Here is a 27078-nt window from a genome sequence, read left to right on the forward strand (position 1 = left end):
TCTCTGAAAGTCTGTTCTGTCTCTTCTTTGCTCATGCGAACAGCAGTGGATCTGATCTGCTTCAGACTTGGTGGGTGTGCTGCTGTGAATGCAAGCAAGTCTAGTGCTGATTTTGACCTAATTTGGATGAAGGGTTCTCAAATTTTGACTATAAGTTCTTCCCTGTTACCCAGTGTTTCCTCTATAGCAGGGGTGGGGGTACTCAAGGCATTCAAGGGCCGGTGTCCTGCAGAGGCCTGGTAATGAATTAAGCATTTGATTCAGGTTGACCCAAGGTGAGATCTAAACCTGCAGGACACCGGCGCTGGAGGCGGACACCCCAGCACTGAAACATTCCTAAGCTTCTTATCTCAAAGTTGAACTGTCACAGATAAATTCCAAACTCTTAGCATAACCTACAGTCAAGTTTTAACCCCCACAAATGTTTTGCATTTGTATTATTATTTGTATTATTTGTGGTTCACTTATTTTTGCACAAGTTTGCACAAACCATCAGCCAGCACAAAATCATTTCAAATCTTTATTATGTGCAATAAAATAGTTGAAAAATAAAATAATAAAAGTTCAACTGTTAAAAAGTAAGAGATACATAATTGATCGAAAGAACAGGAAAACTCTACTGAAAATGTTTTTTGGTGAGACGTTTATCCACTTATTCATTTTCCTACCAAGGAGCTTCCCTCAAAAATGTTTCACAAAAGCATTTTCAAAGAAAATATAAAGCCAAACATAGTAGCATTTGCAGTAGAAGCAAATACAATCTTTCTGTCTTTACACACATTTGTACGGGGGCCTGGAGATGCAAAATACAAAATAAAGCAAAAAACAACAGGCAACAGGCAGTATGGATAGTTAAAAATCCTTATCACTCTTAAATGCAACAAATACTATTTTACTGTTTATAGGGAGCACCTTGCTTTCTTACAAATGCAGATTTCCTCATGCCTCTATGCTCAGGCCTAATTCTTGATTTCAGGGTTTGAATGGTAAATATCCTTTGTGAAAATATTCCCTAATAACTGCAATATCTTCCGCTGTTTCAAGAACTAGGACTCCTTCCATTTAAAAAATGGTGTCCCAAAATTTTTAGGCAAAGTGAAATGGTTTTATTTTCTTGTTATTTTTTTGTGTGTGCATCTGTTTTGTAACTCAGGACCACCGTACACATATCTTACTGTCAAAAACTTCTTAAAATGCTAAACACATGGGGAGAAGAAAAACTTTAAGCATGAACAATACCAACTTAATTCAAATGTATGAGATACAAAAACATGTTACATCCTGTATATTTTTGATCATGTGCCTGCAGTAGAAAATCAGGCTTTTTCCTCGTTAGCAGGAAATGTGCAACACAAAGTGAGTTCATAGACCTAGCTTGATATTTGATACGTATGGATATGTTAAAACAAACTGAACTTATAGAAGAAAATGACGGCAGATTGTAACAGACACGAGTTCTTATGTGGAATGTAATTTTGGTTGCAAAGTGAAAGCTACACCCCCTCGCACATATACAAAAACACTCTCAGCACTGTGAAGTCGACTCTTTTTAAAAGAGATTATCAAATATGATTTCTCATTATGTCGAACACTTGGATGCCAGTTTGTCAAACGCGCCCTTTAAGATTCATAAAACATCTTCTTTGTGACAGTAGTTGCTCCCATGACGCCCCTCTGAACGACCTCCTTGGTGATCTGACGAGTCACCATGCCGCTAGTCTCTGTGTGCTGCGTAGTCATCATCATCCCATCTGTTGGACAGACAGTGGTACATAACAGTGAGTGAACACATCCTATTATAAAAAGAAGAGAAATGAAGCTTAGTTTATTATTTTTGTACCTGAGAAGAAGGGGTCGTCGAGCATGGTGTGGGAGATGTTAGTTCGTGTGCTGACTTCCGTTGGCATGTGGAAAACCTCCCGCCGTGTCATCGACTGGCTGCTGTGCTGGGACAAAGCACCTACAGGCAAGGAAGGACAAAAACAGATGGATGAGAAGTCTGTTATCTCCAAGAAGGAGTGACAGAAATGCATTGAGCATTACATTATCATATAAGCTTAAGCTAATTTGCAATGCTTCATCCTACATGAGCTTTTAAAGGTATTTTAACCAAACCTTCACCACCAGGGGGCAGCATTCTACAAGTGGTGTTGAAATGTAGCTGAAATGTGCGCTGTTGTTTAATTTCTGACATATTAGGAGGTGTTATGTTTTGGCTGGCTGCCTTTATGCACAAAAATGTTATCTTAATGGCTTGCCTGGTTAAATAAAGGTTATAATAATTAACAGCACCATCTTGTGGTATAAAGTGATATTACACAAAAGCAAAGCCCAACTCTAGGTTCAACCTAGCTGATATCTCCTCAACATAAGACATATTTATAACTTTTTTTTGAAATACAGGTATTTACACTGTGTACAAATTCATAAAACCCAGGAGCACACTCAAACCCCAGAACTTTTGAAAAAATGTAGACAGAAAAATGTAAATGGCGCCCAAACAGTAGTACAAAGAAGAGCATGTCTCATGGCTCTTTAAAAACTGTTTCAGCTTATATTTTAAAATAACCCAAATCAGGATCTACTTTTAGTTCCTCAAATAAGGACATCCACATGTTGATCGCCAAACAGGAAATGCTGATCAAATCTGACAGTTACCGCTGCTCTGCTCTGAAGAGACCTTCAGTGACTTCAAACAGCTACCAAAATAACGCTGCAACTTCAAGGTGAACGACTAAAGCCAAAAACAATGAACACCTCAGAAAGTTATCTAGGCAATCTGAATCTACAATGTCCTCTAGCTAACCATCGAGCACAACAAGATGTGCAACTAGCCAACTGCTTCCTGTGTGGACGCCCTGTAACTCATTCCCCCATAAAGACGACATTTGGTGACCTCAACGGTACCTTTAATGATGGGAGTTGACAACTCGGTATAAATCAATAACCACGTGGTTTAATGACCATCAGAACAGGTCCTGTGTTTTTCCTAGAGTAGCCCTAGTAAGCTTTACAGGCAAAGAAACCTTTCATTTTGACTTTTTGGAACTAAACTGTTTGCAGTATTTTACTCTCTATGATTCAAACAATTTGAACTAAACTAGAAGTACTTTCTGTACATTTTAACTCCTAAGCCATAACACTGGAAGAGCTTTCAATTGGAAAAACTGAATATATCAGTGAATCCACAGCACTTTTCATACTTTGTAAAGCCTTCCAGTGGGCTGGATCGCGTTCCTCTTTTGGGTGTCATGTAAGGTTCCCTATCTGTAAGCGGAACCCTGAGGTCAAAAAGCACCTGTCAATCTTCAGATTTAACTCAATAACTTCTATTGTGCAAAGCAGCACAACAAAAGCTTGCTTTCTTAATGTTGAATCTAAGTTTTTAAAATTTAAAAGTGCATATTAACTCATGGAAATAATAATTTCTGTCAATTTATGCTAAAAGAAAGAATCGCTGGACAAATTCCTATTAATTCTTGATGGATTACAGAGACCTCTACACCTTTGCTGCGCCACAGTCATGCCAATATTTCTCCTTGACTGAGAGGATCATAAATTACCCCAGAGGTTCCCAGAAGATGGATCTTTTTTGGTACCAGCTTTAAAATTCATCGAGCATATTCCTGTTACATAACTCCAAAATGTTTGCTCTTGCATAGCCTCAGTCTAAAATGTCAACTCTGGACAGAAGCTGCCCTGCACTCCAATACAGACAAAGAGACTGACATTTACGCTCATCCCTCCGAGGGGATCAGCTTTTTGTCTATTTCAGCTTCTAGCAACAACCGCTGGGAGTTTTTTTGTTGTATTTTTTAAATTAATATCAGACGCCAATCTGTCAGTACGGGCTTTATCTTACTTCCATCCTGAGATTCAATGGTGATGATGCCCTCCCTCTCCGGACCGAAGCCCTGTGTGGTTCGAGCCTGGACCTTAAACTTGTAGGGCATGTTCTCAGTCAGGTTGGGAACGGTCAGACTGGTTTCAGCGCCATCGCTGTTCACCTGGAAGGAACGCATATCACCTGCAGGAAACAGGAAACAGAGGTCAAACCAAATTCACACAATTTAAAATGTAACAGCTTTACAGCAAGTGACCTTTGTGCAGAAAGCCTCACCGCCGCCATGCAGCTGTTCGCAGGTGACTACATATCCCAGGATTTCTCCGTTGGGCTTGCGTGGTTTCTCCCAGCTGAGCTGCAGCGAATCAGGACTCAGAGCTGTGAACACCAGAGGTCCTGGAGCGCTGGGAGTGCTAAGAGTGAAAGGCGAACCTAGAGGAAGAAGTGACAAGCGACAGCATGAGGAAGGAGAAATATTAGATCGAGTGCCTTTGTTAAGAAAAGCAGACGTTGTTTTTGTGGACTGATAAGTGAATGAGCACCTGGCACAGGGCTGAGGGGGCTCTTGGGGTCGACAGCAGACTCTATGGTGATGACGCCCTCTCTTTCCGGACCCCAGCCCTCCTGGCTCTGAGCCTTCACCTTAAACAGGTAGGAGTGATTTGGCAGCAGGTCCTGGATGATCACCGAGTTCTCTGCCGGGTTTGTCACGTTGATACGCTTCATCTCACCTACAGGGAGCAGAGCGTGGTCAGCATCACCATCGGAGAAGATGGCAACTGCCTCCATAAACAGGAAGTGAATACACGCACATCCTGTTCTCGCTCTTCCACATTAACGTTGTGCTCCTTGCACTTACCTCCGTTGAGGAGCTGGTAGAGGACGCAGTATGCCAGGATGTCTTTCTCACAGTGGGGCTCCTGCCAGCTGACTTTGAGGGCCGTTGGTCCCAGTGCAGAAAACACCAGTCTGCTCGGGGTGTCTGGAATGCCGGGGGTGAGTCGTGCATCTGAGAGATAACACACAAAAACATGAGCATCCTAACAGATGTGTAGTGCGTCTTCGGATCAGAGAGGGGACAGATTCGATTTAAATGACTTTTCTAATTTCACAAAGCCGTTTATCTCCATTACTCTGAGTGCTTTGCAGCGATGGAACTGATTTAAGACTGTCACAGATTATATATTACATTATACATTACAGCTTTTGCGTAGTCCTAATAGCACTGCGATTAAAGGCAGCAGGATAAACTGTATTTAACATCAAATTCCCTCACAGACCTTTTATGACATACGAGTTTTGGTGGTTTTGGCTACAAGAAAAATATAATAAACCCAATATTCATCTCCACCAACTCCTGAAACTAATTCAAGCACCAAATCACAACAACAGTCGCCTCAAGGTGCTTTATATTGTAAGGCAGACCCTATAATAATACATACAGAGAAAAACCCAACAGACATATGACCCCTTATGAGCAAGCACTTTGGCAAAAGTGGGAAGGAAAAACTCCCTTTTAACAGGAAGAAACATCCAGCAGAACCAGGCTCAGGGAGGGGCGGGGCTATCTGCCGTGACAGGTTAGGGTGGGAGAAAGTCTAGCTGTTAAGCAAATGAATAAATTCAATAAAAAGCAAAACTGTAGTGTGTTTGACTATTAGCATCCCTGCTAGGTCTGAAAAAAGTGATGCCAAGGCACAATTCTTTCTAACGGCCAGCAGGAGGCGACTACTCTGATTGCAACAAGGAGTCAGTTTGTATGAAAATCTAAGCTCTCGATTCCCTTTGTCGGTGAGGTTGGTGATTGAATTTATGATATCAATTGCTAGCATCAAGTCTGTTTTATGAGTGTGTTCCCCTTGAAATAATGATGTGATATGTATACATGAATGAAATATTGTGTTAATCTAAAACAAAAGGGATTTCTAGTTGTTAGAACATCTGATCTCAGAGCGAGGCAAAGTTCTACACGCTTAAAGAAGCAGCGAAGACTGAAGAGGGGTGCTTTATGCATCACACCCAGCAAACCCTTCCAGTGCTTTCATGCTTGTATGCTGCAGACTTACCATGGAGAACCCTGTCCAGACTATACAAGGCTTCATTGACGTCTGAAGACTGATTCCTGGCCCTCGAGCCCTGAGACAGGCTGTAGCTGAAGTGACTCTGAGAGCTGCTCTGCATCCCAGTGTAGCCGAACCCACCTGATGGCGCATTGAGCAGGGGAAAGGAGGGAGGGGTAGAGGGGAGCAGGACACCAGGAGGTAAAGAAAATGATGGAAGCAAAACAGAAGGGGGAGGAAAAGCGCATAAGGAGGGAAGAAAAAAGAAGTAGAATAGAAACGAGGGGAGGGAGGGAGAAACAGCGATAGTCAGCTTAGCTCCTGCAAAGTCTGCTGTGCAGCCAACAGCCCCAACCCTGCTAACAGATGTCCAAACCAATGGGCTCATGCGCTTGCATAGTTTACCTGCCGAGGCATCTTGACTGTTGCACTCCAAAAAAATAAAAAAAGCGTCTCTCGTGGCCAGAAGAACAGAAATAATTCATTCTCAATTTCTCTAAATTAATTCAAACCTCGGTGAAAACTTACCAAGATCTGGGAATTTGCTTGACAGGTCTCCCATGACGATAGAATCACGGATATTTTCTTCCATGTAGCCTCGGTTCTCCGAACGCTTCCTCAGGATAACGTCAGAGGTGTGGACACCTCCGATCAAATCCTGTCTGCGAGAGCCTCCTGCATGAAAGGAGAGACAGATGAAGGATAAAGACATGCGGCGTTATGAAGTTTTACTTTACTTTTTCTCAGCGCTGCTCCCACCCTCCCATCATACCTGGCCCAGACAAGTAGGTGGTGGTTGTTTCCGTGGTATAGGAGCCGCCCGCCCCTCTGTAGTTTGAGCTCAGAGTGGACATGGGAGAGGACGATGCTGACAGGTTACGTGTTCCTGACCCTCCGGGGAAAAGGAAATTCTGTTCCCACTTCCCGTTCATATAATCTGTGATGCACAACAGCGAGAGCCAGGGTTGTTAATAACACAGTACACAATCTGCAACATTTAAAGCGTTCATTCACTCTCAGTGCCACTGATGGGAAGCAGCCTCAGCCAGAACGCGGAGAGTAAAGCAGCAACAGTTTCAGTCCCGCTTATGTGCAATAGGGCAGTGAACACTACAACCGCACTTTTTCATTCAATCAAGCTGAAATCACTTCTTTTTTATTGCTAGAAGACTGTATTTTTCTCCAAGTAAATCACATGTTATGCTTACTTGTATTGCAGCAGGTCATAGTGTCATATTTTAAAGGACCTCTACTATTTTGTTAATGTGACGGACGCTCTCCTTAAACATGGCCAGAGTTACAAATAATGTCACAGTATGTACAAATAATCGATGTGAGCCAAACTCGGAGACGGCGCAGATTTCCTTATATGGTCATTGTATTGCAACACCGGTGAGTATCCAGGTGTACAACAACTTGGGGAAGCCAGGTAAGGAAGAGGCAGTCAGAAGATAGAGGGCTCAAAGGAGGGGGAAATTTTTTTTACAGCATAGAGATTTTACTGATTTTGTTTAAGCTGGTTAGTAAAAATAAAAACATAAACATCACAGAAATAAAACAGCAAAATAGAACTCGGGTTAAAGGCTAGGAAGCTAACACACACTACCAAACACAGTTATTATATAATCTTAGTGTTACAACACTCCCCTTAGGCTGATAAGAAATATTATTAGTCTTAAAGTTTAGCCATTCCAAATTAATGTAGTTAATATTGAGATATTTCATTGACCTGTGGATAAAGTATCCCATGATGAAACTAAAGTACTCTCTCTATAAGCAAGTAGAGAAGTGAGCATGTCTTCATCTACAGAAGCAAAACTGTAAATGCTGTTGCTTAATGTGCAGAAAACATATCAAATACTGGCAGCCTCCTCAATGTGAATAACCGAGCCGCATATGTAAAAGCACATTCGAAAATAAAAGCAAAAACAGCTGCGAGAAAAGTGCTCCGCAGAGATGAAACTGTATTTTAATTATTAAACCCCCCAAAAAGCCTGTTTATTCTGTGCTTCTGCACACTAACTAAGCTTGTAATACAGCTTTATACCACAGGCAAGCTGCCTCCAGATCACAACCTCCCCAGTGGGACACAAAGAGAATAGACCCGATCATCAACTGGAGGTGCAGCAGTTGATGCCAGTGCTCGTCTCTGGGCAGGATAGATGGGGCAGGTGCCGACTAAGGACAAGTGGTAACATCTGAGTATGAGTTAAACCACGAAAGCAGAGAGAAACGTTGTTGCCTTGCTGGGAGCATGACTGGCCGTGCGTAACAGCTGGCATGCCGGCTGCCTATCTGCGGGGTCGGATGGAGTGGTCTTCACCTGGCAGGGGTGTTTTGGTGTAGCTGGGGTTGGGGGTCTCATCTGAGCTCGTCTCTGTGTCTGTGCTGAGCCGACTGGGGATGACATCCACTCGCCTTTTCCACGACACCTTACGGAGATCCAGGTTGGACCCCACCAACTTGACATATTTCCAGCCTTGATTTGGTGGTTATAGTGGAGAAGCAAGCAGGCCAAGGGTGGGTTTGTTTGTTTTGCTATAGAGTACTTTACAAGACAAACTGCATGCATGTACTGTAGATGTGATTATATATCGCTTAAGTGCAAACTATCTCGGAAGCGAGTAGCAACTTTAGCACTACTGGAGAAAAATGAGAGCAACACAATGGCTGCAAAAAGCAGGAGAGTGACAGCAGACTGAAGACATTTTGGTTTGTGATCACAGAGACATCTACTGCATATTTGTGCGGATGAAGTGGAAGCAGATGGAAGTGGTATTAAAAAAGCATGACAGAGCCTTGAGAATAACACAGAGTCTCAGAGCTCTTGTGGGTCTTTTTTATGTTTTCAGCTGTTTTATACTAAAAACCTTGAAAAATTAGAAAGAACCCAAAAAAGGAAAAGTATGTATGTTCCTTCTCTTTCAGAAGGGCCAGCATATTTTGCATAAAGAACACGTTGCCTAACACACGATGCCTCGGAGCATCAAGAGTATGAATTGAAATAACTGGATCCACGTTACAGTCACAGCTCGTTCTCTGACACTATCAGCTCTTAAGAGGAGCTTGTGCTTTTGGCTCTGGATACCCACCGTCACCAGACACACTGGGTGTCTTGGAGCCTACAGGTGACTTCAGCACCTCGTTGCTGTACATCAGGTAGCCGTCGTACTCATCTCCCGCCTCGGCATCCACAATGGGGACATCTGGAATGATGGGAACTGGGGGCAGAAAGAAAAAGAAAGGGGTAAATGATTTTTCATGGAGGCTGAGCGCTCTGGGGAGGTCTTTGTCACAGACTTACTGGACAGCGGTCTGGCTGGCTGCGATGCCAAGTTGATGGTTGCATCTCTGAAGGGACCCCAGCCCACGCTGTTCTTGGCACGGACCTTGTACTGATAGGTTTGTGCGTTCTGGAGGTTCTCGATCAACAGCATTCGCTTTTTAGGATTGTCGATCTTCACTTTCTTAGCTGGTCCTACTGGCTCTGCGAGAAGCAACAGGATAGAATCAAACTTTGGCGCTCCCAGCGCATGTGGAGAACTTTTGTGTTTTACGAGCGGGTCTCTTACTCATATCGTCATCGATGGGCGTGTAGATGACCTCGTAAGCCGTAATGTTGCCGTTGGTCTCTGCAGGCTCTGCCCAGCTGAGCTGAGTGACAGTTGGACTGATGACATTGAAGGCCAAACGACCAGGTTCTCCGGGCACTACGGGAAAATGCCACAGCGGCCACTTGTGAGTTTAAATTTAGCCTTGAGACAGGTTGTTCCAAACAAACTAGCTCTAACGTGGGGGGTAAATTGTATCGTAACATCCTTATTAGCTATAAGCTGGAGGAATCTGGGCTTTAATGTTAAAAAAAAGAAGTTGCATTTAACAGAAATTTACTGGGTTTACAGTAATTACCATCCTCCAGTGTTCGACAGGTGACGACGTCAGTATCGTAGCCATCTCCCACTGAATTGTAGGCACACACTCGCATCTCATAGTCACAGTAGGGATACAGGTTGGTAAAGTCAGCATGTGGAGTCTTCACATCTAAGACCTGGGCATCTTTCTCTGGATCACCAAAGATCCAATACTTGACCTAAAAGAAAACACTGACTTGATAAATATTGCAAAAATCTTCTTGACGGGATTCAGCTCTTAAACTAAAGCCCTCTACACACCGAGCGCGTTGCGAAAAACTGAAATAAAATCCTGAATTTTTTTGAACTTGACTGAAAGTCGTGCGTGTTTTGCAGAAAATTTGTCCTAAAAAAAGCTGCCAAATGCAGTGATGTGGTTGGTGAGACCTGTTTTTTTCGTGCATAACAATCAGAAAAATCAAGCGTGATTTAAAGAAATTTGTTCGCTTCTGCAGTGTGAACGGCCGATTAGGAGTCAGTGAGTTTGATAAATATTGTTTCAAGGCCTTATCAGCGATATCTCGCATACCTTGTACCCCATGGGGTTACCAGGTGGAGGTTCCCAGTTGAGGCGGATGCTTCTGGGTCCAGTTGCTACAGCCTTAGGGTTTTCTGGGGAGAGGAGGTGACCACCAGGTGAGGCAGCTTTCCTGTTTATGAAGCCCTTCTGTGTCATCTGTGCTATTTCAGGAGATCTTGGAACTGTGGGGATTGGAAGGAATTACCAGATAAACAAACTTGCAGTAATTCTGTTTCACAATGATTGAAACTTCTCAAATGCCATTTCAGTAAATCTTTGGATGAATGTGTTTGTGGAACTAACAGTTAACTCAACATCACCTCACGTGTGTCTTACCTCCATCTGTGACATTGACAATGGTGGTCTTCTTGTCTCCAATAGAAGCGTTGGTACTTGGGTCATATAGCTCAAGCTGGAAGGTCTCAGGCTGGATGGGTCCGGGGTGGGCTTTTGCATCAATCACAATGTTCTTTTCTGTCTCTCCAGGAGAAAACTTCAGAGGGCCAGATAACTCAAAGCGCTGGGCCTTCTTGGTGCGCCATTTCACTGTGGCAGGGGTCTCGGGGCTGCGAGTGCGGACCACTGGAATGGTGTAGGTTGGATCTGTTGTGGTGAAGTTCTGGGTGCCCTTCTTGAACGCCATCACACTGGGTTCTGCGTGATAAAGAGCGATAATGTGGGAAAGTGGAGCAACTTTAGCGATCAATTCTTCTCTTAGAATCAAGGCTGTGATCAGAACACTTATGCATCTATTTACCTGGCAGGTCTGCGATGGTAACAGTGGTTCTCGGGTAGCGTCCCAGCTTGGCACCCTGCCTTGGATTACTGAGGTCCATGACAAACTGTTTGACCTGTTTGTCTTCTAGTAGACCATCTTTCTCACTCAGCTCCAGGAGACGAACAGGAACTATCTTCTGAGTCTCACCTGGACCATAGGTCAGGTCTCCTTCTACAGTCAAGTAGTCCTGAAATACATTATGGAGGAACTGTTTGGTAATGTGGAAAACCCACTGACCTATACCACACATGCTGACTGTGATTAGAAGTTGGCACAAGCCTGTAAAGGCTCTAAAGTAGGGGTCTCCAACTCTAGTCCTCGAGAGCTGCTGTCCTGCAGCTTTTAGTGTCAGCTACTCCAGCAAGCTGAATCAAATGCTCGAATTACCTCAAGTGTGGCAAAGCCATTCATTTGATTCAGGTGTGTTGGAACAAGGATGCATCTAAAAGCTGCAGGACAGTAGCTCTCGAGGGCTGGAGTTGGAGACCCCTGCTTTCTAAATCTGGCTGAAAATAATACATTTAGTGTTTTGGTCACGTCCTTGGATTTTTAGAGGTAATCGTGACCATATTTGGATGATGGTTAACAAGCTGCATCCACCTTCGGTATATAAATAAAATAAAATAAAATCTTTTTGAATTTGAAGTCCCAACAGCATCCAAATGGATGTGTTATAAAACACTCACCCAGTGTACAATTGTTATTAACAAGTTGTAGAGATGATACAGTTTTCGGACTGTAAACGTGTTAATGTCTTTGCTTAAGTTGGGATTTTTAACATGGACGTCTGTGAGTGCTTACTCACTTTTCGGAGACACCTTAATGTGGCCATGTTGGCTTCATTTTTCAGTCCCATCCATATCATACATAAAAAGCCGCACATGCTACCAGTACGCAGCAGCTCACCTTCTTATCCTTGGCAGTGAGGTCTCGTGAGCGGTATGCGACTTGTGTGCGTCCGTCCTCAATGATCTCTCTGCTGACTGGGATGTTGGCCACTCCATCCTTCCTGCTGTAGGTGTAAGACGGCTGGAGGAATGAAAAGACACTGGTGGCTGGTGGAGGAACAGAGGAAAGAATCAGTTTATACGATCAAACATCATACACTGTTCAAACCACAGGGCCTCTCGAACTTTAAGTCAACATTCCTCACCGTGCTCTTTGATGATGGTGATGTTAACCAAACGTTTTCCAATCTCTGCAATCCCCAAAGGCACATCTACAGCCTCCACCAGCAGTTGTTTCTTGTCATCGTCTTCATCTTTGACAAAGAGCGGCACATGGACGTCTACTGATTCCACACCTTCTTGGAACTCTATGGCTCCAGCAGCCTCTGCAGAAGAAGAGCAGATTTATGGCAGGAAGTAATAAGAGTATAGCTTGGCTTTGCTGCAAACAAAAGATCCATTTTAACCATTTGGGCACGCAAATAACACACACCTCTATCTGTAGCTACTGTGTAGTAGCCCGGCACCACTTTCAGGTCGTGGAAGTTTCCAGACTGGACGTTCTTTTCAGTAAGTTTGACGATATCTGGGTAGCTGCTGCGAGGAGCAGACAAGACGGTGTCCATGATGGTGTAGTCCTGCCTAAAGAGCACAGCAGGGCCAGAGAAGTTAGACATGAATCTCCTTAGGTTCCCTAAGAAGACAAAACCTGTACTGTTTTCTTGCATTATTACAATATTAATGATACCTTTTTCCAGCATTTCTCTGTGTTCTGCAAGGGCAAAGAAAAAGCAATAATTATTGAGAAAATCAACCATTTGTTTCCAGCTTTGATGACAAAAAAGCACACATATTTTGGTGTTACTGGACATTTAGTCCATCTTACCTGAAGGAGGTCTTCTGCACCTTCTGCGCCCCAGGAATTTGCTTGTACAACTCATTTAGCTAAATGGAAAAACAAACAGCTAAGTGAAACTGTTCCTACACTGATACATTCCCCACAAACAATCCAAAAGACTCACATTATCTGCCACTTCCTTGCGGAGCTGGTCACCCTCTCTGGAATCGGGGTGTGTCAGGCTCTCAGAGAAGAGCCTGTTCAGTCGAAGTGAGATCGGGAATGGGACTACAAAAGTTGAAAACAAAGAAAAAATTTGTGTAAAAGTTTTTTTTACTCCAAAACTCCATTTGACTTTTTCTTCAATTTTTCTGCTTTTGAAAGAACTCACTGGTCTCTTTAGGGTTTGGCTTTATTAGAGCCTGGGGGTGATTGGGTCCACGGTGGACATTGTCTGTAACCTTCCAGCGAACCACATCGGTACCTTTGGGTGGACCGGTCCTCACCATCGGTGTGTCAAGATGGTCTGAGGTAAGCAGAGACTGACGGAACAAATATTCATCTTCTTTGAATCCAACCATGCGGCCTGAAAATAGAATTCAACATGAGGTCGCTCACCTTCAACACAAACCCCTGCTGGAAATGATGAATAATATACAACATGATAAACATCTTACCTCTCCTACAGCAAGGCAGCAGAGCCAGACAGCTCTGTGTTGAGAAAAGACAGAAACCATTACCTACCCTGTGACTTATATAAAAAATTAATTATTTACAGTTCCAAATGTGAGTGTTTATTACCTGAAAGCAGGCCTTGCAGCAGGCGCAATACTTCCAGCAGCAAAGCAGCAGAAGAGCCAACAGCAACAAGAGGAACAGGATGAGGGGAAGCAACCACAAGAGGCTCCCAGGGGGGCAGTCTGAAGAGTCGTCAGGAGAAATTGATAAAGTTAGAAACAAAATCATAGAAAGCACAGCTGCTAGAGCTGCAGCTTTGTTGTTCTAAAGTCTGTGTGATATCATTAAATCTTTTATTGAAAACAGTTATGGATATCTGTTTATGAGCAGTCACAGAATACTGCTGAAAATCTTTATTTCTTAACATCAAGACTGGATTACAAAGTGTGGAGTTAAGCCATCTACTCCAGGGCTCAGAGCTCATTTGCCGTAACATACTGGAGGAAGTTCTATCCAACTGCTAACTGTGATTAACCCTCTTTTTTTTTTTTTTAAGAAAGGACCTCGCTGCATTGGTGGGGCCATAGTGACTGCAATCCAGGAGAGGTAATACAGGAGTTGAAAACAGGAGTTGCTTCCTCTGAAGGTTGTACATGGTTTTCACTTTGAGACAGGGTTAAGAGCTTGGGCAATTGGGAAACGCTCAGTGCCAAAGCCACTACTTCGCTACATCAAAAGGTGCTAGTTGTCATTCAGGTAACTCACTAGCTTGCCTACTGGGGGTTTCAGGAAGGAGGCCTTTGGGGCAGATCCGGGACACTCTGGAGTTTGCGTCCCGGAGCCTCTGTGTTTTACCAGAAGAGCTGGTGTGTATGCGAGGTGGTGTGTATGAGGTTAATTTTTTCAAGCCTGATAAGATTCACTACACTTAGTGTCATTAAATACGTTTGCCTAAATAAGGAGCACATAAAGTTAAAGAACAATTAATCCTAAGGTTATTATTATTAATAAGATTACGACACACTACACCTGCAGTTGATTTTCTCCAAGCTACTCTTATCACACTCATGACAAGAACTTTTAAATTAAAGAAATTTGTGTGATCATGTAGGATTCCTCCACATTCAGCAATCACATATTATAACACATAAGCTGTTGTCACAAGAGCACAGAGCAGATGTAAAATACAAACACTCACCCTTCTTCTTGAGCACCTGAACCTCCAAATCTTTCTTTTCTGAATCTTTCGGGTTGTCAACGGTGTAGTGGTACGTGCAGTCATCGTCCTCATCACGGAAAGTGCATGACTCATACACTTCCTCCTCTGAAAACGCAAATCATGATCATTAAGCGTGTGTTATTACTGCTAAAAGTGTCCTAGCTGATAATCATTGTTTAAGTTAATTTGTAGGTTTTTACTTTTTTTCAGTTCGTCCACCATGATGACTTTGAACGGACACTTGTCACACTTCTCTGTTTCCTTCATCTCTCCCGTCTTCCAGGCCTGACACTGGACACAACTCCTCGTGCCCTCACACACACCTAGCTGAGCCTAGAAAAGTTACGAACACACGAAGAGAAACTCAAGCAAGACCACTCAGATGTTAACTGAGGCTAAAAAGTATTTACATATCTACTTATCCACCCACCTGGAAATTTGGCTCACAGGCTGAAGTCAACTCCATCCCAGAGTCTGAACATTCACACCGGCCGCATACACATTTACCTCGACCACCGCAGATAACCTGGCACACACAAGGACACAGTCATGCGCTTCTTATATTTAAAGATACATGATAATTCAATATAATTAACAAATATAAATGGCTCTGCTCACCCCTTTGCTGTCCAGACAGGTCTGGCTGCTCGTGGGACACTCGCAAGCATTTCCTGTCCAGCCCTCAGTGCACGCACACTGACCCTTAACGCAAGAGCCACGGTCTGATGAGAGAGGAAAGAATGAGATGTAACATTTTTGTACATTTAGAGAGTTTTGGAAGTAACACTGCTGGAAAATAAGATCGCTATTATCAATATTATCAAGGTGACAAAGCTAACAAACCCAGCAAACAAACACAATTACAATTTACTTGAGTCTTTATCTGCTAAATGTCCCTTTGACTTCTGACTGAAAAAATAAGCTAACATGAAAGTGTCAAAAATCTGCAGTTCCCCTAGTGGCCACTTGAGGCTGTCTAAAAATGTTCAAGAAGTCTGTGTTTCAGCATTAATGAGTGAATTTCCAGTATTTTATTAGCCTGCTGCCTAGCACTAATTAGTAGCGCCAAGCCGATAATTTCTAGGGTAAAATACACAAAATGACAAAGTCATATGGTGACATCACCGTGACTACATCCATTATTCTTAGTTTGCAGTGGCAAGAGTCACAAAACATCATAGTCTGGCGTACCATTGCAGAGGAAACCTGCATGCCTTTGACACTGGGTCTTGTCATACTCGCAGTAGGGTCCTTCAAACTGATTTGGGTTGTAGCATATGCAGGTTCCACACTCCTGACATTCTCCACGTCCGGAACAAGGTTCATCTGTTTCCTTTGCTTTGCACTGGTTGATGTCTGCAGCTGAACCACTCCCTGAACAATTACAGAAAGGACCCACCCTGGAGAGGAGACGTGACAGCAAACTATATTAAACCAAAAAGTCTGAAATCGTTGGTCATATGTGCCATCCTGGTAAGTTTTTTAAAATTATTTCTATAGAATGAATAATTAAGTCTCACCAGCCACCATGGCATCGACATTTCCCACACACCAGGTCTCCTTTTCCATTGCATCGAGGTGCATTACGAATGGGTGACTGGAGGAGAGTTAAAGATAAAGTCTTTTAAAGATGATCTGCCATAAAGAAATGTGACTTTAACTAGGCTTTTTGTGTGCTTCTAACCTTCTCACAGTCACAGGTTGGACACAAAATTGAGGCATCAACCATGACCCCGGTGCTAAAGGTGGTCGGTTTGACTCTCATTACTCCCCTGCTTTCATTCGGGTCCATTTTGCAGACATGGTTTACATCAATCATCCGTTGAGCTTTGAGCTGCATCACGAATTTGCCCTAGAAATCACACAAACACACACACACAAAAATCATGTTTCTAAATCCATTTAGGTAGTTCCTCCTGTTCCTGCTTCCTGTGGTTGGCTAAAAATGTAAATCAATCCCCACAGACTGTCATGTGAAAATATCAGACTTTACAGTATTAAAATGCATTTTTTACAACCTGATTAAAAACTGTTTTGGCCTGGTTTCCTTTTATAACTCTGATTTGGATCTGGTTACATCAGTTTCATCATTCATTACTTATTAGGTTAACTGGTGACTGGCCGTGGCATGAACATGAGCATGTTTGGTTGTCTCTCTCTTGCTTTCCTGTTAAAGACTGGTGATGTATAGCTAAGTTGGATAAGCAAGAAAATAGATCTATGGATGTTTAACAGGGCAAAAATGTGTACAAAACAGTGGTTTTCTGCCAGGGCAAGCAAAACCTAATGATTTGTAAATGATTTGTACAGTGTATCCTTTTCCACTGTAACACAAATTTTCTCTTAGTAACCACTTTGGCCAAAATGTCTGGGGCTCATTGTCTCTGCTTGCCTTTCTGTAAAAGTCACCACATGCCACTAGTGAAAAATAATTATTTACTATTTGGCAACAGAGTAAAATGGTTATTACGTTTGATAGAATAGCCTCACGTTGATTTTATGACTCTTTTGTTGTTTGCTTTATCATGCAGTGAGTCTTAATTATGTATATCAGTTTTTTTACAGTATAATAGGGAGTGCGGTGTATACATCATTTAAATTCCGAAAATCCCAGTTGTTGCCAACAAAAATAATAATCTTTTACACAAATACATTTATTAGTAAAATAATTGTTTATATCTTTTTTGGCACATACAATTTTTCCTGGCTGGAAATTAAATTCCCCGTATTTTGCAATCTGTCCACTTTCTTTCAAGAACTTCGCCTCGAAAGCCTTGGGCCTGTCCTCTGCACGGATGCTCATCTTAGCTCGGATATTCTGAAAAGACACACAGTATAAAAACCTATCAGCATGCAGAGATTGACTGAACAGAGTACAAAGTGCTAGCAACCGTAAGCTGTTACCGTAAAGGCAGTCTCCATGACTTCAAGGATATTGGATGAGTCTGCTTGCAGCAGACCAACCTCAGCAATGGGAAAATACTCTTTGAGTTTCTGCACACAATACAAAAAAATGTCATGGCATAAAAAAGGAGTTATCTATTTATCACAGACTTTCGGTATGACTTAAGTGAAATATGAAAATCTAAAGCCCACCAACCTGGTAGTGCGTGTAGGAGTGGTCAGTGACAGCAAAGATTGGGATAATGTTGTTTTTTCCCAGGAGACGGACCAGCGTTGGTATTGATGGGTAATCCTGTTTTGTAGCCTCTGTGTAAGAACCGTGCTCGTTGAGATGGCATTGCTCATCATTGCGTGGCAAGACGCCTGCTAGCACATTAGCGCCATCAGCTTCATAGTGGAAGGCTGACTCCGTGGAAAAGACCAGGAGATGTGTGCTGCCTTGTCGCCAGCCAATTTTATCCTAGAATAACAAAATACAATGTAGCGCAAAAGATATGTGGTAAATAAATTACAAGGGCATTTAGGAAAAACGTGCATGTTCAACCTTTGCTGGTCAGAAGCCTTTCTTTCCAAATATTCTTCAAACAGTAACTCCTCATTTTCTGCCCACTTGGAAACAGAAGAAACTAAACTGTAATGGAAATAGCGTCTATTTGACAGGAAAGAGCTATTGTGTTTATAAGCTACTTGGTAAAATTACCACCAGGGTTTTCAAAATATGGCCTGAAGGACCTAAATAACCTTTTATACATGAAAAACTAGTGTTCGTTTCATTACGTCACACTTCAGTTCATATTATGATAGAGGAATGGAGCATTGTAGACATTGTTTTTCTCTTTTTCTTTTTCTTTTTTTAACTGCTGGGAAAAAATATGTTTACAAAAAATTATAAACTGGCACAAAAGTATAGTTATATGTGAGAATACTGAGAGTTAGTGTGTATGACACAGTACAGCATAAGTTGTCTGCCTGAATGAAGCTGCAGGCTTTACTTCAATTAACCAGCAGCATGTATTTTAATTAGTCTCTGTTGAGCATGATTATCACCAGTGCTGTTCAGAATTTTGTAAAGGACGGACATTATGCTTCCACTTCGGTTGTCTAAGGATCTTGTCTCTGCTTTTTTGTTCATGATGTGGTTCTCTTAGTTTCATCAGGTGGTGATCTCCAGCACTGGAACAGTTGAGAGCTGAGCTGGAATGAGAATGAACACCTTCATATCTGAGGCTATAGTTCTGAGCAGGAAGAGGGTGAAGTGCCCGCTCCAGGTTGCTGCCCCAAGCGGAGGAGTTTCAGTATCTCAGGGTCTTGCTCACAAACGAGGAGCGAGGGAAAAGAGAGGGATTGACAGACCAACTTGTATCACATCTGCAGTGATGTGATGTACAGGTCCGTCGTAGTGAAGAGAGCAGAGAGTCAAAGTGAAGCTGTCAATCTATGAACCTACCCTCAGCTGTGATTACAAGCCCTGGAAAGTAACTAGAAGAATACAATTGTGGATACAAACAGTAGAAATTAGCTTTCTCTGACAGGTGGCTTTGCCTCTTCCTGAGGAAGAAAGGAGCTAGTTGGGCATCTGACAAAGATGCCTCCTGTTTGAGGTGTTCTGGGCATTTCCTACCAGGAGAGGTAGAACAGGAGTAGGTTCTGGGGTAGATCCAGCACACAGTGGAGAGATTACATCTCTCTGCTGTCCTGGGAATGCCTGTGTTTCGGTTGATGAGCTGGAGGAGGTGATTGTTCAACGCACTGGGCTTTTCTACTTAAGCTGCTGCCCCTGCGACCTGGCCCAGACAAGCGGCAGAAAACGGACCCGGTGACAGTCTTAGACCTGTGAATTTAACACAAATGTAGGCATAGCAACACTGGTTTAGTATTTGTATTTACCCCGCACACTGCAGCCTGCAATATGGCATCGAAGCCTCCCTCTGGGGCATCCAGGTTGCCAGAAATTCTCTCCTTCTGAAGTTCCTGGGTGAATTCACTTACGTTGCTTGTCAATTTAATGACATTTTTGAAAGCAAACGGAGGGTCGCTGTTGGGCCATGGCTGTTTAAGTCTGACAAAGAGGATGGAAAAAAGACAAAGAGGAAATTATGTTTTGACTATGCTAATGCACCTACAGACTGTGCTCAACTTTCTTCATTTTTTCTTACTTGATGGGCCTCATGTCAGTCTGGGGCTCTATCACTTTGTCCACAAACTCTCCAAATCCAATAGTGTAGTCACTCGACAGTTTCCCCACCAGCAAAGCTACAGGAAATACATTCCCAGTCAGTATAACATTGACACTCATCAGGACACATCGCCTTTGCAAGGATGCTCACCCAACTGCTCCCCCATGTTTTTCAAGTTTTCCAAATCGTCCTCCATGGAATTTGAAAAGTCCATAAGAATATAAAGATCCAGAGGGCCTTTCTCTGGGGCAAACACCTGCACCGTCATGTTTTTCTCCTCCCCTGGCAGGAAGGTCATCCTGGTACTCTGTGGTGACACCTGAGACTTCTCAAGATTGACGTTGATTGGTTCTTTCTGCGCAGAAGGAGAGATAGAAGAAGAAGAACACGTGAAAGTTGAAATCTAGAAATTCTTTTGACTGAAAACAATTAATCTGAGGCCAAACTGGTGGAAGAGTGATCAGGACTTACCTTTAGTATCTCCTGGCTGCTTTTAACTGTAATGATGCTTGCAGCCTGGCAGCCATGGACAATTATGTTCTTATGCAGGTCACAGCGAGGGCCATTATAGGTCTGAGTGAGAAGGAAGATTGATTTGTGAAGACTGCTTTCCTGCAGAATCTTCATTTGACCATTTAGGTAAGATGATTGGAAAGGGAATACATTCAGTCTATAGACCAGGGACGTGACACTCATTATACAGAACATATACAACAGACTTAAGTGGGTCGGACCAGTGAAACTACATGATAAATGTGTAAAATCACAGAAAAGGTTTTTGCAGTTCATTGCCCAAACTGTCCTGTAATTATAAAACATAAAGTTTTCATTAATTCACAGAAAATATCCTTTGTTCTGTGAATTTACTTCAAGAAAAAAAACAAACCAGACACTTCTTTAGTGTATAGTTGAAAAACAGGAACTTTTCTGTCATTAAAATGTCATTGTTTATGTATTAGTTGTTGACTACAACCTAATAGATAAACTTCACTACTTCACATAAGGCAACAGTGTCACCTGAAATTCAAAATGCTAAGAATGAGAACATTGAGAATGAATCGTCTTTCTGCTCTTTCGTATTTCTGCAGTTTTTTACTCTCACCTCTTCAGAGCAGTAAGCGCAGCCGACCCCGGCTTGCAGACATTCTGAGCAGGAGCTGGCCCTGGAGGCAAAGCAGTAGTTCTCTGTTGGAGCAGAAAGAAAATGAAACGCTCTCAGAAGGAATCACAGAGAGGAAACGCAGTGAGAACCGAACCTGTGAACAGCAGCTCAACTGACACCAAGCACATCTTCAAATCTGTAGTCTCTCATTTTGGTCCTGTATTCCATAAAAGTTGTCTAAACCAGCAGGTTTAATAGAGCTTTTATAAAATTAAGGTCAAATCCAACTTCTTCATTCATAAAAAAAAAAATAATACGCCAGTTATAGCTTTCAGTAATCAATTTGTAATTTAGTCGACATAATGAAATGAGTGTACATATCTGGTGAAAATCTGCAAATGATCACAAGACAGTTTGCAGATAGCGCAGGTTCTGTCATTCTACACCTCAGTGGCTTCAAACAAACAGCACTGACAAATATTTCACAATAAATGTTCTCAATAAATAAATGCGTGTCTAGTTGAGGTAACGTGTATCTAGTCTTTCTCACCTTCAGCATAGGAGCAGGTCAACAGGACCGCTACAAGCGCGATCCCTACCGAGAGATGTAACGTCCATCTCCCCATCTCCTTCCTGCAAGAGAAACAAAACAAATTTGAAAAAAATCAAATGTAGAAGAATTCTCAAATCCACATTTAGGGAAAGAAAAGAAAAAAAGAAGGTCAGAGAATCTACTTTCCTCTGGTGTAATTTGAACCACCTGCACTCTCGGGGCCAGACAGAGAGACCAGGCCCAGACGCTCCCCTTACCTTCACTTCAGTTTGGGAAAACAGCAGCTTCCAAAGACAAACACTAGACCCTATTAAAATACATTCACTGATTTCTATTCTTTAAAACACTGGACACTTTTTAAAATACCTGAAAGTGCTCATAAATAGTGATTTGCAGACTTACAAACAGTTTAGGAGTGTTAGCAAAGAGAGAATATGTTAGTACAGCCAAATACAATAAATAAATCGTCATCTCTAATTCAAACTGTTAACTGACTTCTCTAGAAGAAACTTCAGCAGAAGAAAAAGCTGCTTCTGAGGTCGATCGTGGCCAATACTGGGGACCGTACATCTTGCACTACACACATTCAATACAGCTCCACTGTAACGGTGTAGGTGGAAATCTCAGATACAGATCAATAAAGAAAAAAAGGTTCCCAGCAAACTTTATCTTTGCAGCAGAGTGATGGATCGAATCCTGACATGAAAGGGCGGATGCAGGGTGGGACCTGGAAATATTCGCAGCAGCACGCTGTGCAGACTCTTCACAACAAAACCACTTTATAATTTCATTCTGGAATCTTGGATGGAAGCTCCAAAAAACACTCCACCGAACATGGCACTGAACAAAGGGCGCTGTGTGGCATGAAATGTCTCTGTAATTGCTGCAGTGGGCATATGCGATTTGAGTGCACACGCAGAAAAAAAAAGGAAGAAAAGAAAGTGATTCGCGCCACGAAGATTTACAACCCTGAAAAGGAATTTCTCCTTCGGGCGAGAGAATGACCTGTGCGAGTTAAAAACACGGCCTGAAAAACACATGGGAAAGCCAACCTGGCAACTCGGTGTGAACTTGAGCTGGCTGCAGATGTGTGCGTGAGCAATAAAGAGCTGGGCCTGAAACACAGAACAAACCAGCTCTTATCCCCAAACGTAATCATGAGTCGTCGAATATGAGCTAAAAAAAATGCAACTTTGTATTTTGCTCTCGCTCAGGCGAAATCAAAGGCACGCAGGCATTTATGACACTGACACAAATTACAGCTTTGAGGGGACAGAAAACAGAGCAGAGTCATTCGTGCTGTTTTTTGTTTTTTTCTTTGCTCAGAAGGAGTCTGCGGGGCATTAAGCTGGGCTTGTTTCTGCACAGACAGCAACATGCCCGCCAGGTGAACATACCACCGCTGGGTGCGTCTTGACATCATCAGTGAAAGGGCAGGAGGGTCTTTTGTAACGTGTTTGAAGGGTGACACCTGAAACCCGCCCTGCTATCTGCAAATTCCTCCCTTAAAACCACAAACAGCACAACACAAGCAGCAACACAACAGGTCTGGAGGTTTGATATCAGCAAAAGAAGAAGGATTACTCTCCCCATAGCTGATCCACTTCACCTGTGCTACACTGCAGTCTGGGTTTTGATGTGAGCAATCATGCAGAACGAGAAGCCAAATTCACAAACACACACAAAGAAAAAAGAAAATAACAAGTAAACTTAAAGCAACTTTGTTTAAACCTCAGTCATCGGTCTTGCATGCAATTCTAAAACCATGTGGCCTGATTATAAAGTTATATAACGCACGTTTCACAGCCAGACACTTCGCTCAAAAGTCATGCAAACACCAACAGGTAGAGTAGCCAGTCGATTTCTCGAAGCTCTGCGATTATCGTTTAAAGAGGACGCTGAAAACAATGGAGCCATCAGGCAATTTACAACCGCACACAAAGAGATTACTGATCAAACAAACCTGTTACTGTGTTCTCGCCCAGTCCAGGTCCAAAGGTGCAGCAATAAATAAGAAAACTATTTCCCTGTTTTTTTTTCTCTGCTTTGTTTGACCCAGGAGTTTGGTGAAGAGTTTTTGTATCCACCTGTTAGCAGAAAAAGGAAAAAAAACCCAAAAACTTCAAATCCTTGTGACCAAGTTGACAGTTCCCCTTACAAACAGAAACGGACGCACTTCCAGCTTCTACTTTCTTCTGTTTCTTTGTTCCTGTACAGTCCGCTCTGGTCAAATATTGACTTATTTGCCCTCAAACTCCGCTCACTCAAGTCAGAGTGAGTGTGTGTGTGTCTCAGAGTGTATGTGGGAGAGATATGAGACTCAGTGAGAGCAGCTGAGTGAATATACTGCGAGGGCTGTGACTTGATCCCTCCTTTTGCTCCTGCATGCTCACGCACATGCTTACACACACACACACACACACACACACACACACTTTCCTTTCCAGGTGAGTAGTTCTAACAGATAGAGTTAACTCCCTTCCGCCGTCTCCATCTTCCCCACCCTGTTAAGTTAAAAGGTCCACACCTCTGTGCGTCAGCCCCCCCTCCCGCCCGTTGCATTCCACCCCAGCGGGAGTTCACCTGTGTGGGCTTGACACTCTGCAGTCAGTCCCCTCCTTCAGCAGCCTCCTCCCTTGCTCTTGGGAGTGGCACACAGAGCAGCTCTGCCTGCAGGCTACGGGAAACAGTTCTGTGATTTGTGTTTACACAACCGTGTACTCATACTTGCAGGGCACATTTTCTTCTTGTACTTACATCTTCCAGTATTTCATATTAATGTACTGATTGCCACACTTCACAATCCTCACTGTGTTTCCTTTTTTTTTTGTAGGTACATTTTAAACTGAAGGTAAAGAAAATTTAACAGTTTCAATGTTTAAATATATTCAAGTGTCATTCTCACAATTTGTTGGAACATCTTTCCAACCGAACAGCAAGAAGAAGTATATTAATGCCTGATGGGGCAGCTCGTAAGAGCTCCGTGTTCCAACTCTGCATGGCATCGTTTGTGCATTTTTTTCAAACTCATGTATGGAGGTCCTGAAGGGCGAAACAAAACATTTTTTTAAAAAAGGGAACATTTTCAGTTTGATCTGTTTTCTTTTCTGTTTTAGGGGGTCACGCTTTTGAATTTTATTTATTTTTTTCATGTTTGGATTTTGCAGTTCAGGACTCCTGCATGAGGACGGCAAATATTATTAAATTGACATTTGCCCAGCACGACACTGGTCAGTAAAAGAAGCATATATTTATTATTGGTTGGGTTAGCAACAGGTTAGCAACATCAGGACCAGTTGGCCAAAGTCCCAAATTGAAATTGTGTTTCTTTTGACTTGATGGCTGTGAAGGCCATCCGAGCACACAACTCATTCTCATGTTGAAGAAACCAGTTTGAGATGAGTTCAAAATTCAATTTTATTTATACAGCGCCAAATCACAATAACAGTTGCCTCAATGCTCTTTATATTGTAAGGTAGAGCCTACAATAATACATACAGAGAAAAACCCAGCAATCATATGGCCCCCTATGAGCAAGCACTTTGGCGACAGTGGGAAGGAAAAACTCCCTTTTAACAGGAAGAAACCTCTGGCAGAACCAGGCTCAGGGAGGGGCGGGGCCATCTGGCTGGTTCCTTTGGTTACTCTCACTTTCATATCAACTTCAAGATGTCTCCACCGACCTCCGGCATCAACAAGGCATTTTTTGACCTAACAGCTAAGCCACGTTCAAAGTCACTCGGGTTCTATAGCGTAGGGGGCGGCCCAAAAGCAATTCGCCTGCCACCAGGCCTTGTGATGTTTATCCAGCCCTGCCTATGAGTGAGAATCATTTCCATTTTAACACTATATTGCTGCAGTGTTGAGTGATCTTCACACGAAAGCACTTGTGCTGCTGTGTGCTCACTTGTGTTCCGGTTGAGTTCTATGAGAACCCACATATTAGATGTCTGTTTTGGACTTTAAAACACTTCAACTATTATCTTTTACTTGCCTACATTCCTTCAAAACCCATGCCCCTCAGGCTTTTTTGTTTAGATGTCAGGATTCTCATTAATCATTGGACCGTTTTGTTGTTGAACGTTCTCAGTAAACCCCCGCTCTGCCCTTTTACTGTAACTAACCCTTTAATCTTTGCTTCGGTCTAATTTTTTGCTCTTTAATAAATTTCTTGCATTGCATGAAGTTTGCAAAAGGAAGTAGCAGAAATTCCAGATAGGGGCAGAGTCCAATTGAGCAATTTTATGTGTATTTATCTGGAAAGGCTTTTCCTCTACTCTCCAGCAGACCACACATCAGGTGTTAAAGGTTATTCACAATCACTTACTGTCTCCGCATCACATCTTATCCAACGCGTGGACCAGATCTGGGATTTAAGGACTCAAACTCAAATGTGAAAACATCTCTTTTCCCTTTCACAACATGAGCAGCCTGAATGGGGACATACAGAGCCACACTCCTAGCAACCAGATGTGGTTTGAGACAATGGCTGACTCTCCAGGGGAACAAAACTTGTCAGAAACAACTCTTCTTATTCAACACTTTTTGTATTTTGGCTAATGCTGAAGGAGAGATGCCAATCTAAACAGCCCTTTCAGATGTTGAACGAGTTAAGGGGAAGGTGTGGCACACCTGCTGTATCGTTTGTACAATCAAGCAAGGGATCATTGTGCAGAAGCTTTGTGCTAATTATACATGTACATACATGGTTATACATATACCAGTCAGTTACCATGATTCACCCTCAGTGGGAACTAAAGGTAAAATTGATAATAAACCGTTCAAGGACCACAAATACACTGCTGGTTCCTGCGTATGCAGACATGCTGATTATGAGTTTAGACATTACTTACTGTTTACACGATGCTCCTGTAGTGAATTGGACTCATCTGCAGAATAGATGGAGCTGGTTTTCTCCCTACCGCAGGCAGCTGGAAAGAAAGGGGTAAAGTTTTGGATTCAGACAAGAAGCCCAACAAGAATGTCCCCATTTCCCAGCTCCCCTCTCCACGTTTCAGTCTGAGTCAGTGGCCCACTCTTTGCCAATTTACATGACAAAAACTGGGCTTGTTGGATCACTGAGTTCATTCACCACTTATAATGGCGTATCCCCCGTTCTTCTTCTTCCCACTAATAAATCTGCTACTACGCACACATTTCACACACAGCTTTGCAACTAGGCTTGGAAAAGTAACACAACCCCATGTATGCTACAAAACAATCATGCTAACAATTAATAACTTTGGTAAAACTGTGCATTGAAGTGTAGCAAGAAAATTTTCCTCATGTAAGCTGTGTTAATGAGGTTGACATGTAGTAACGCAGACTATGTGAATAATTACCTCAATAAAAACACAGCTACTCTGTCATTTTAGGGGTAAAATGCTATATGCTAACAGAAAAGGTAACACTTGTTTTAATTAGGTTTAGCTAGTATTAGGGAGTATTAGGACCACATTAAGAAAATAAACTGTAATGTTCACATTTTGCCTTTTTTTTTTCTCAAAATAATATTAATACTTTTTTACTTTATTGCCAAAATGGTAG

General features: G+C 42.5%; 1 protein-coding gene across 5 annotated transcripts; it reads right to left on the bottom strand.

Annotated features, from left to right (window-relative positions):
* Window positions 1-507: 507 nt before the first annotated feature.
* Window positions 508-26546, bottom strand: itgb4 (integrin, beta 4). 5 transcript variants are annotated; one of them, XM_084938342.1, is made up of 43 exons: window positions 23495-23882; window positions 21529-21611; window positions 20979-21061; window positions 20348-20449; window positions 20027-20231; window positions 19856-19952; window positions 19587-19758; window positions 17896-18159; window positions 17700-17789; window positions 17491-17613; window positions 16480-16647; window positions 16316-16392; window positions 15987-16195; window positions 15414-15517; window positions 15226-15321; window positions 14996-15128; window positions 14775-14900; window positions 13700-13818; window positions 13576-13609; window positions 13290-13484; window positions 13083-13186; window positions 12947-13005; window positions 12809-12832; window positions 12554-12702; window positions 12267-12446; window positions 12020-12168; window positions 11093-11300; window positions 10672-10989; window positions 10345-10517; window positions 9814-9994; window positions 9477-9614; window positions 9209-9391; window positions 8997-9125; window positions 8228-8383; window positions 6677-6841; window positions 6433-6579; window positions 5911-6045; window positions 4704-4853; window positions 4387-4575; window positions 4121-4276; window positions 3863-4027; window positions 1841-1960; window positions 508-1751 (listed from the first exon to the last, which is right to left on the bottom strand). In XM_084938342.1, exons 2-43 carry the CDS (start codon window positions 21602-21604, stop codon window positions 1621-1623), a joined length of 5982 nt encoding a protein of 1993 aa, XP_084794468.1. In that variant the 5' UTR covers window positions 21605-21611; window positions 23495-23882; the 3' UTR covers window positions 508-1620. The 5 variants fall into 5 exon arrangements, with proteins under 5 accessions (XP_084794468.1, XP_084794465.1, XP_084794464.1 ...); XM_084938339.1 differs by lacking the exons at window positions 8228-8383; window positions 23495-23882 and adding an exon at window positions 26385-26546; XM_084938338.1 differs by lacking the exon at window positions 8228-8383.
* Between the last annotated feature and the right edge of the window lie 532 nt (window positions 26547-27078).

Source organism: Perissodus microlepis, chromosome 8 (assembly GCF_051167445.1).
Source record: "Perissodus microlepis isolate ML-2025 ecotype Zambia chromosome 8, ASM5116744v1, whole genome shotgun sequence".
Lineage (NCBI taxonomy): Eukaryota > Metazoa > Chordata > Actinopteri > Cichliformes > Cichlidae > Perissodus > Perissodus microlepis.

What these genes read in the sequence shown, in the direction of transcription:
- itgb4 (XM_084938342.1), bottom strand. Translation starts at nt 21,604, where the DNA reads ATGGGGAGATGGACGTTACATCTCTCGGTAGGGATCGCGCTTGTAGCG. An exon ending in TGCAGGTTTCCTCTGCAATG is followed by an intron (nt 15,518 to 15,986) that starts GTACGCCAGACT and finishes CTCTCTCATCAG; the next exon opens with ACCGTGGCTCTTGCGTTAAG. An exon ending in GTAACCCCATGGGGTACAAG is followed by an intron (nt 9,995 to 10,344) that starts GTATGCGAGATA and finishes GTTTTCTTTTAG; the next exon opens with GTCAAGTATTGGATCTTTGG.